The sequence below is a fragment of the Molossus molossus genome, unplaced genomic scaffold (assembly GCF_014108415.1).
Source record: "Molossus molossus isolate mMolMol1 unplaced genomic scaffold, mMolMol1.p scaffold_m16_p_29, whole genome shotgun sequence".
Taxonomy (NCBI): Eukaryota; Metazoa; Chordata; class Mammalia; order Chiroptera; family Molossidae; genus Molossus; species Molossus molossus.
In genome coordinates this window covers 2,306,293-2,317,156 of record NW_023425365.1, presented here as the reverse complement: position 1 = coordinate 2,317,156, position 10,864 = coordinate 2,306,293, and the positions used below count along the sequence as shown (strand labels likewise).

General features: G+C 55.4%; 1 protein-coding gene across 4 annotated transcripts in view; it reads left to right on the top strand.

Annotated features, from left to right (window-relative positions):
- Positions 1 to 646: 646 nt before the first annotated feature.
- The window catches only part of FGD3 (FYVE, RhoGEF and PH domain containing 3), a 40,139-nt gene continuing 29,921 nt past the window's right edge, over positions 647 to 10,864 (top strand). For 2 of the 4 annotated variants that reach the window (XM_036278472.1, XM_036278470.1), the window contains exons 1-2: positions 1,513 to 1,721; positions 6,729 to 6,895. In XM_036278472.1, coding sequence (XP_036134365.1) covers positions 6,880 to 6,895 — 16 coding nt within the window. In that variant the 5' untranslated portion in view covers positions 1,513 to 1,721; positions 6,729 to 6,879. Of the gene's footprint in view, positions 730 to 1,511; positions 1,722 to 6,728; positions 6,896 to 10,864 lie in introns of those variants that run through there. The other 2 variants (XM_036278471.1, XM_036278473.1) reach the window with 2 other exon arrangements.

Below are 10,864 nucleotides of genomic sequence, written 5' to 3'. Positions count from 1 at the left end.
CCCTTTGTGGATTTCATTTGTCACACCCACGAGGTCCCGGTGTGCACAGTGCTGTCCCCAGGAGACCTCTACAGTGACTAGCCCTATGTGTCAGTGAGGAAACCAATGTCCAGGGAAATGGCTTTGCCTGTAAGGTTGGATAAAGAAGCCACCATTTCAATGTGGTCGAAATTTGTGATCTGAGCCTTGTAGTACTTCTTTATGTCCGTACGTCCTTTCTCCCAGTGGGTGCTAGGAGGGTGGGTCTGGCGGGAGTGGTCCTCACAGGGCTTCACCCCTGGGAACACCTTGAAATAACCCATTTTCTGGAGGGGGCTCTCAGATTTCCAACCATCTGTGGCCATTTTCACTGTCCCTGGCCAAGAAGACCCCGAGGCAGAAGGACGCCTCGGGTGGTTGTCTCTGACAGTTGTCGGGCCCTTCGTCGCAGCCTGAGGGCCGCTGCCTGTGTGACCGGGCTGGAGGCACCACTCAGGTCCCCTCGATGCCCCTCTCTGAGGGTTTCAGTGGTGAGTACCCGGAGTTTTGCTGAGAAATGCCCCCCAAGGGGGGTGCAGCCTCCAGCCTGGAGCCACTGGGGGGGGGGGGGCAAGCTTTCACAAGCTGGGCGTGACGATGCGGAAGAACACATGCCTGTCACTCGGGCCGGGCCGCCTGTGAAAACCAGCAACAGGAAGTGAGCCCTGCTGCCCTGGAAGTCCGCCGAGAGGAGGCCGAGCCCGGGGGCAGGTGAGTGGTGCTGGGCCCAGGCCTCTGCCGGCCGGCCCTGCAGGGACTTTGGGGTCGGGAACGTTCAGAGAAGCTGTGCTTGGGGACTTGTCTTCAAGGCAGGAAGCGCTCGTGGTGGCCCTGTGCGGTGCCTGGTTTCAGTCCCTGGTCTTCCTGTGGTGACATTGTTTGTTGAAAGTCGGGTTCTTGTGCAACAGGAAGGGTGCAAACACCTTGTAAGTGCCGAGTGCTGGGGGCATCCGGGGTGTCTCAGTCTCTAAAAAAGATGATGCTGAGCCCAGGAGGGGCCAGGGTCCCTGCGGCTGATCGGATGCAGGAGACCCCGCTTCAGCCTGGCTGGCGCACCTGCCAACAGCCCAGTTCCACTCCTGTCTCCCAGGGCTCTTTGTGTCTTCCTTGCTTGAGCCAAGGAGGCGTGGATGGGCCCAGACACAGTCCCCAGGTGCCCATGTGGCTCTAGAAGGTTCTGCCGTCTGATGCTGCAGGCAGGGCTTGTCTACGGTAGTGCTGCTAGGAAAGAGGGCAGAGCCCCGCTCTGGCTTTGGGCCGCTGCTCCAGCAGCCTCGCTGTCCTGTCTGTGGAGTGGGGCCCAGGGGTGCCAGGCTCCGGCTGTGAGCACAGCGCCGCTAGGCTGGGCGGCTCAGCACCCAGGGCCCACGAGCTCTGCCGTCTTAGAGGAGAGGAAACAGGCACACGGTGCCCACGGCTTGCCCGGACTGCCCAGACCCAAGCCCCGAGCCCACAGCGGGCTGGGATGGGTGGGGCGGGTGCAGAGGAAGGAAGTGTGGAGGGAGGAAGTGGCTTGTCTCCAGGGAGGTAGTTGTTGGAGGCCGAGGCCCTGTTCTGCTCCTTGGGGCTCGGCCGACATTTTCCTCTGCACAAAGACCAGCACCTCCTAAGGCGCGGCGGCTCCTGAAGCGGGACGGTGCGCCCCACACGCGACGCCTGGATTGCAGCCCGTCTTCGAGGGCAGAGCTGGGATGCAGTGCTCAGTGAGTCCGCAGAGGACGGGGGGCTGTGCTGCCCGGGCCCCTCGTGAGCAGGTCACAGGTCCCTAGACGCAGAATAGTGACCACAGGGGCGGGAGCTCTGCCTGGCGGTGTCCTCTCTCCCAGCTCCAGTGGGCTCTGATGACCCCCACATGACAGTTGGAGAAACTGAGGCTCCAACACAGAGAGGATGAGCTTCTGAGTCAAAACGCAGTCTTGGGGCAGTGCCGGTCATAGGACAGAGGTGAAACCCAGACCTGAACAAAATGCCACTGACCTTCAGGGCCCTGTCTGTCCAGCGCAGTGAGATCCATCCTGGCTCTACTGCCTGGTCCACCGCCTGCCCTCTGGGCTAACCCAGCTCACACACACTGCCAGCTCTTCAGACGGCCTGCGTCAATCTCATTTGCCATTCTGCCTTTGCCTCTGTTAGAAACATTGTTTCCTCTGTCCGAGATACTGTTCCCTCTGTCCGAGATACTGTTCCCTCTGCCTGGGATGCTGTTCCCTCTGCCTGGGATGCTGTTCTCTCTGCCTGGGACGCTGTTCCCTCTGCCTGGACGCTGTTCCCTCTGCCTGGGATGCCTGTTCTCTCTCTGCCTGGGACGCTGTTCCCTCGGCCTGGGACGCTGTTCCCATCTGCCTGGGACGCTGTTCCCTCCCGGGGGGGTGGGACGCTGTCTACCTCTGCCCTGGGACGCTGTTTCCCTCTCGCCTGGGGACGCTGTTCCCTCTGCCTGGGACGCTGTTCCCTCTGCCTGGGACGCTGTTCCCTCTGCCTGGGACGCTGTTCCCTCTGCCTGGGACGCTGTTCCCTCTGCCTGGGACGCTGTTCCCTCTGCCTGGACTCTGTTCCCTCTGTCCTGGGATGCTGTTTTCCCTCTCTGTCCTGGGATGCTGTTCCCTCTGCCTGGGACGCTGTTCTCCTCTGCCTGGACGCTGTTCCCTCTGCCTGGGACGCTGTTCCCTCTGCCTGGGACGCTGTTCTCTCTGCCTGGGACGCTGTTCCCTCTGCCTGGGATGCTGTTCCCTCTGCCTGGGACGCTGTTCCCTCTGCCTGGGATGCTGTTCCCTCTGCCTGGGACGCTGTTCCCTCTGCCTGGGATGCTGTTCCCTCTGCCTGGGATGCTGTTCCCTCTGCCTGGGACGCTGTTCCCTCTGCCTGGGACGCTGTTCCCTCTGCCTGGGACGCTGTTCCCTCTGCCTGGGATGCTGTTCTCTCTGCCTGGGATGCTGTTCCCTCTGCCTGGGACGCTGTTCCCTCTGCCTGGGACGCTGTTCCCTCTGCCTGGGATGCTGTTCTCTCTGCCTGGGACGCTGTTCCCTCTGCCTGGGATGCTGTTCCCTCTGCCTGGGATGCTGTTCTCTCTGCCTGGGACGCTGTTCCCTCTGTCTGGGACCCTACTCACTCTGTCTGGGACACTCTTCTGTCTGAGTCCCTGTCTGTGGGAGTGATGACCGGTCACACAGGTCTCCAGTGAAGTGGCTGGTGACCAACCTTACAAGTCAGCTCCAGTGACTTGGAGTCCCACGTGGAGCCCGCCGTGGCCCAGGACAGAGCTCTTGCTGGGCCGGCAAGTGGCTCTGGGCGGCGCTTTCCTTGTAGTGACCCGACAGGCTGGCGGGCAGGGGAGAGGCCTCCTGGGGAGCCAGGCCCAGGGATGGAGACCAGAAAATGGGTTTGCCCTTCCGTGACCTCGAGTTGGAGTTTTTATTTTCAAAAGCTGGACTCAGTCAGAGCACATTTTTGTATGTTGATGTAAGAGTATGTATTAGAAGGGAAACGCAGGCTGCTGGAGATGCTGAATCAATCCCTCCACTCATTTCTTCACCAAAAGGCTTACTGGGTCCTGTTTACAGTCAGAGACCATGTGAAGAAGGTGATGTTTCCACTGTTTCCTTCAGTGGCCACATCCTGGAAGGGGGTGGGAAGGCGTGTGCCCAGGCTGGGGTGTGCCGGCAGCTGGGCCAGGAGGGGCAGAGGCAGTTAGAGTTTACAATGGAAGAAGTAACCATGTAACACTGGACCTTGACTTACTCAGTGTTGACGGAGGCTGTTGGAAGTTTCCTGTCTTTTTTGTTTCATTACATTGTTAAAATAAAAAATGTACAACATAATCAAGGTAGAGAGAATCATGTGGTGAGCCCAGGGTGGCCCGCAGGGAAGGCAGCCTGAACTTCCAGAAAGAGGGAGTGAGGCTCACCTTTCCCACCCCCGGCGTGATCTGGGGTCTGGGTGCTGCGGGTCACCTGCCTTCTCTCAAAACTGTGTTATAAAAACTGTCAAATACACTGCAAGAGTCCTGGGGCTTTGCAGGGCCCACCCCGAGTTTCAACAAGCTTTGTCACACATCTAGCTACCCGGACAAATGATCTGTGTTTTCTTTTACAGGCTGTGGTTTTATTTTTACGGCAGACGTTCATGTGCGTAACAATGGACAGTGACTGACTGTGTGTATCTACTCCTTTCAAGAAAAAATAAAATAAAAACAGAAACAGAATAGAAAATAGAAGTAAAATAAATATAGATATTTTAAAACCAGAAAAGAAAAAACATATAAGTAAAAAATTACGTAAAGCCCTGGCCAGTGTGGCTCAGTGGGCTGGGTGCCGTCCATGCACTGAGAGGTTCCGGTTCGATCCCTGGTCAGGGTACATGTCCGGTTGTAGGCTCGATCCCCAGTAGAAGGCGTGCAGGAGGCAGCCAATCGATGTTCTCTCTCATCGATGTTTCTCTTTTTCTCTGTCCCTCTCTAAAATCAATGAGAAAAAAAAAAAAAATATATATATATATATATATATTTGGTACATGCCCCTAGCTGGAACCGAACCCGGGACTCTCTGGTCCGCAGGCTGACATTCCAACTGCTGAGCCAAACTGGCCAGGGCCATATTTTAAAAATGAAGTACAGCCCTGGCCAGTTTAGCTCAGCAGTAGAGCGTCGACCCGTGGACCAATGAGTCCTGGGTTTGGTTCCGGCCAAGGGCACGTACCTTGGTTGCAGTTCACCCTGGCCCTGGTCAGGGTCGTGCAAGAGGCAACCAGTCGATGTGTCCCTCTCACATTAATGTTTCTTTCTTTCTCCTTTCTCTCCCTCTCTCTCTACCTGAATATAAATAGAAAAATATCCTCAGGTGAGGATAAACAAATAAATAAATAAAGACGAGGCAGAAAGCTCCGTGCTCAGTTCCCAGGCACACCCAGAGCCCCGTGCAGAGCCCTGGACCTCCGGCCGCGGCGCCTGAGCTGCCAGCCCTCCCCGGCCGTGCTGTCCACAGGCTTCTGTCCGTCCAGCTCTGGCTCGGCTGGAGCAGAGGGGCCTGTGCTGGCAACACCATGTCTGTCTGCACACAGGACAGGCCTGGGCGGGTGGGTCCTGGGTGCCTCCTGGGCTTAAGGGGCCTTCACAGAACCATTGTGTTCATCATACAGAGAAGGAAACAGACTTGGAGAGGTTGAGCTTGTCTGGCTACCCAGCCGATGAGTGGTAAAAACAGATCAGACTGGACACAGCCTCGGACCTCTGCACTGCTGCCCCCAAACCCACAAAGCACGGCCTTCGATGTGTCCTGCAGTCAGTGGAGACTGCTGTGCCTTGTGGGACCTAAGGGGGACAGACGGGCCGGCGGGAGGAATCAGGGTGGAACCTCTCCCTGGCTGCAGTCGGCTGACCTCTGGTGTGGGTGGGGTCTCTGTGCTGCCCCTCTCCCTCCCAGAGTCCCCTCTAGCGAGCACCCATGGTCTCAGGAGTGTGATCCACGCAAAACCATCCTGGGTTCCTCGCAGTCATTCTTGAGCCTCTAATATGACCCCCAGGCTCTGCGCGGGCCCCTGAGCTGGCCCTGCGCCTCACCCATGGGGGTGGCCAGAGCCACAGGGAACGTGGGCCACATCGGCCCTCCCCGGTCTGCGCGTGGCCCACGCGGAGCAAGGCAGGCAGTGTGGGCCTCAGCCACGGGCCAGGGTCGTGGGCTCCCAGGGGTGTGCGGAGAGAAGGCCGGGCTCGAGGCCCAGGGGACGGGTTACAGGGTAGGGGGTGAATTTTAGGCGCTTTGGAGTGATCTTGGCACTAATTCCCAGAACTTCTGATGAGAACATTTCTGAAATGCATTCTTCTTTTTAAAGCTCTTAAAAATTGTGCTGAAATACACACAACATAAAATCTTCCGTCTAAACCACTGTCAGTGTCCGGTTCACATTAAATCCACTCAGGCTCTTGTGCAGCATCCCCTCCATCCCTGCAGAGCTCTCCACAGGCTCTGGCGTGGCCCAGCGGTTAGAGTGCCAGCCGAGGGCCCAAGGGTCGCAGGTTCCATTTCCGGTCAAGGGCACATACCTGGGTCGCAGGGTCATCCCTGGCTCCGGTCAGGGACCTGCGGGAGGCAACCAATCAATGTGTCTCTCTCACGTCAATGTTTCTCTCTCTCTCTCCCTTCCACTCTCTCTAAGAATCAATGAAAAAATATCCTCAGGTGAGGATTAGCAACAACAAACAAACTAAAAGAAAACAACCTGAAACTCTGTCCCTATCAAGCACAGAGTCCCTGCTCCTCCCCACCATCCTACCCTATCTCTGTGATTTGACTCCTCTAGGGAGCTCCTATAAGTGGAGTGAGGAAATATTTGTCCTGTGACTGGATTATTTCACTGAGCAAAATGTCTTTTTTTAAAAAAAATTTTTTTCCTTTATTGATTTTAGAGAGAGAGGAAGGGAGAGGGAGAGAGAGATAGAAATATTGATGAGAGAGAACATCGATTGGCCGCCTCCTGCATGCCCCGCATTGGGGATCAGGCCCACAACCTGGGCATGTGCCCTGACCGGGAATCGAACTGGTGACCTCTTGGTGCATGTCCACGCTCAACTAGTGAGCCACACCAACCAGGCGCAAAATGTCTTCAAGTGTCTCCCACATTGTAGCACATGTCAGGATCCCCTCCTTTCTAAGGCTGAATAAGATTCCATTGTCTGTATTCACCACATTGATCCGTCTCCTTTCCTCCCTCCTTAGCTGGCCCTGCTGCCTCCTCTCACCCAGAGGCCCTTCTGACCTCCGCCGCACCCCAAAGTGAGGCACCTCATGGCATCTCCGTCCACGTTCATGTGCTCAGCACACAGGATGGACGCCCGAGGTTGTGCTGGCTGCAGCCAGAGTGCTTCCCATGCTGGGACCCCAAGGCAAGTACTGTGCTTCCCAACCCGGACCCTGGAGGGAAGTCCCCTGTTCTGGATAACATGGCGGCTCTGCTGACCGGCCCTAGGTCGTTCCGTCAGGCCTTTCTCACTGCGGACACAGCCTGGCCCGTGTGTCGGTGTGATGGACAGGTTCCTGGGGTGCCCCTGTCACTTTCACTATTGTTTAATTACCCCCTGCGTGCAACCAACCGCCTGAACTTGGCGGAGTAAACAGCAACCCCAATGAGGTGCACCTGAGCATCTCTCGCTCAGGGCACCTCTGGGCTGTTGCCAAACAGGGCTGGGGCAGTTCCAAAGGCTTCTCTCAGGAGGCTGCTGCAGGCCATCAGCTGGGGACTCATGTGCCAAGGCCACTGGGCCACATCAGTGACCAGACGAGGAGTTCCCTGCCTGTTCTGGGCCTCCGGGGTGCCAGGTGACAGGCAGGACATGAGATGGGTGTGGTGGTGGTTTCAGCAGGGGACCTGTACTGCTCCCCAGGAGACGTCTGGCAGCAGGTGGAGCTGTTGTGAGCCATCTCAGGGTCCATCTTTTGGACAAGCAGGCACTGAGCAGTGTGGGGACTCCAGGACAGAGGTCACAGCATCTGCCTCCCCCTCACTGTGCATGGAGCCACTTAAATGGTTCACGATGCCCTAGAGGGTGGGGTACATTTAACGTCTCCACATTTCTGCCGTCCCGGCACCTCCCCCAGGCTGAGTTCTGCAGCACCCACACAGCTCACCTGGGGTTGGCACACCTGGGGTTGGCGTACCAGGGCTCAGCTCATCTGGGCATGACTCACCTGGGCTGAGCTCACCTGGGGTAGGGAGTTGCCAGTCTCAGCTCTGACAGCTCAGGGCTTCTAAAGGGAGAGCTGAATGGGCAGGTAGAGAATTCTTCAGCACCTGCCTGGTGACACACCCCTTGTCCTGGGCATGTCAGAGTGAGCTCAGACCCAAGTCTGGAGGTTCAGAGCAGCATGTCTGGTGGGCCCAGGGCCTGGGGGCTGTTTTCCTCCATACCAGTGACTGACTGAGAGAGCAGACAAAAGTGCACAGCGTGGCTTCTGGCATATGGTGTGTGTGTGTGTGTGTGTGTATACATGCATGTGTGCATGTGTATACATGTGCATATGTGTGTGTTGTGGAGTCATGTGTGTATGTGTAGATGTATGTGTGAGCATAGGTGCACATGTGTGTTCCCTCCCCAAACCCCTGCTCCCTTGAGCAGTGTGGAGGGGAGACTGGAGCTGTCCTGGCCTGCACCGATGCTTACTTTGCTTGGAAAAGGCAGCTGGAAGATCAAGCCTTAGCTGAAGGAGGCCATGGGCTGCATCCCTCAGCTTCCTGGATCAGATCAGGGGTGGTCTGGGCTGTTCCCTAGCTAGAACTTCTCCCTGCTTCAAGGTTCGCTCCCTGAGCCCTGGGCTCTCTTGTCTGGCCAAGAATTGTTTTGCACAAAAGTCCTTGAAAGATGGATGGTCATGGCTCAAGGGTTTCTACTGGAAGGGTGCATGCCTCTCCTTTGGGTGGAATTGTCCACATACCTTACCACCATCCTCTGCATGACTCACTATTCCTTCTGTAACAACAAAAATGACATGAGGGAATGTCAGCAACTCACCAAGTTCGCCCAGCTGAGAGGTATCACCTTCTCTTAGGCATAATCGATACACTTAACTACATGTTTAAAGTGTATGATGAAATATTCTGATATATGTATAAATCCATAAAACCTTCAGCACAGTCTGTCACCCCTTGAAAGCTCCATCGTAACCCCCACACCTCATCACACTCACCTCTTTCCAGGCAGCCCCCAGTCAGCTGTCTAACCCCACAAGTTAGTGTGCATTTTATTTTTTTTTAATATGCTTTTATTGATTTTTTTAGAGAGGGAGATAGAAACATCGATGTGAGAGAGAAACATTGATCAGCTGCCTCCTGGACACCCCCTACTGGGGACCAAGTGCTCAACCCGGACACGTGCCCTCACTGTTTATTGAACCAGGACCTCTCAGGCCATGGGACGATGTTTAATCCACTGAGCCACACCAACCGGGCTAGTGTGCATTTTCTAAAATCTTGTGTAAACACAACAACACTTGTCTGTCTGCTCTCACTCAGCACCATCATTTCTAGACTGACCCGTGCTGTGGGGGAGCACACTTCATTCCTGAGGCTCTGACAAAGGTTGTGTAGCACAGACAGCATTTCATCCTCCAATGTTCGATAGAATTCACCAGGGAAGCCATCTGATCCCGGAGTATTCTCTGTGGAAAAATGTTTTAATGTAAATATTCTTGTGCTTGGTGCTCACTAAGCTTCTTAGATCTATGGAGTTCTAGTTACTTCAAATATGGCAAAACTTTGGTTATTATTTCCTCAAATATTTGTCCTGTTCACTTCTTTTTTATTTATTTTTAAATGTTTTTCTTTATTGATATGAGAGAGAGAGGAAGGAAGAGGGAGAGAGATAGAAACATCAATGAGAGAACATCAATTGGCCGCCTCCTGCATGCCCCCCACTGTGGATCGGGCCCACAATCTGGGCATGTGCCCTGACTGGGAACTGAACCAATGACCTCTTGGTGCAATGGGTTGATGCTCAATCACTGAGCCACACCGGCCGGGCACTCACTTCTGTATGGGGACACTGATCAGAAATCTGTTATACTATGTGAAGTTTCTTGATATCTCACTAATGTCTCTCTATCTTTTTCTCTAGCCCCCCTGCCACTCTCCATTTGGGTAGCTCCTATGGTCTCTCCAAATTCATTGATTTTTCTTCTATAATATTTAATCTGCCATCAAGAGCCCCTCCCGTGGGTCTCAACCTCACACTCCAGGCTTCACCCCCGGAAGTTGATGGGTACCTTTCACATGCTCCACGTTTCTGCTGACCTTCTGAACACTCCTGAGCACGGTTCTGAGATGCAGTTAGGTTGCTCGTAGACACGCTGGCTTCCTGTTAAGATTCATCAGTATTTCTTAGGCAGGCTCCACACAGAGCTCACTGAGGCACGACCCTGCTGAGCTCTCTAATGCCCTGTGGCGCTTGGGGCTTGCAGTCTGGCTGAGGGGGACAGGCATATGCCCCACCCTCTGTGAACGCCAGGCCAGGCGCTGCTCCCTCCAGGTCCTGTTCCCCCATCTGCCCGGGAGTCTCTCCAGCCTCAGGGGCTCCGAGCAGCTGCACTGAATCTTCCTCCAGGGCCCTTCGACCTTCCTCCTGTGCTCTGTCCTGCGGCAGCAGCCGCCTTTGTTCCTGAGCTCGCAGCTCGGGCTCTGCACTCAGGTCTACCCGGGTCCCCCTTTCCAGGCAGGAAGCTGGGGTGACAGAGGGAACCTGCCCCAGTTACCCCCTCCTAGGAGCATGGTGCTTGCTTGCTGCCTGGTGCAGGGTATCTGCCAGGCTGCTGTTCCACGTCTTATCCAGGTTTTGCTTATCTCAGACAAGGGACTGAGTCCCCCTCTGTTTCCGTACCCTGCCCAGGAGAGACCCGAGCTGGAACAGGGCGGGCGGCTCCACCTCTGCTGGCAGGCAGGTGCGCACTCCGGGCCGTCCAGCCGGCCTGTTCTGCTGTGGTCTGATTTCTGGGAACCTGAGCGTCTCTCCTGGGCTATGCAGAGAATGCAGCAAAGCACTTATTTCCTGTTTAGAGATCTTAGCATTTCTCCCAAATAAGCTTGTTAAGAATGTGACAGTGGCCATGATAAATGCACTGGTCTTGGTGTCACCTAAAGATAGGTTTGCTCAGCCCGGCCAGCGTGGCTCCGTGGCTGAGCGTGACCCTGCACCAAGAGGTCGCCAGTTCAATTCCCGGTCAGGGCACATGCTCAGGTTGTGGGTCTGATCCCCAGTGGGGGGCACACAGGAGGCAGCCCATCGATGTTCTCTCTCATTGATGTTTCTATCTCTCTCTCCCTCTCCCTTCCTCTCTCTAACATCAATAAAGAAAAGAAAAAAGAA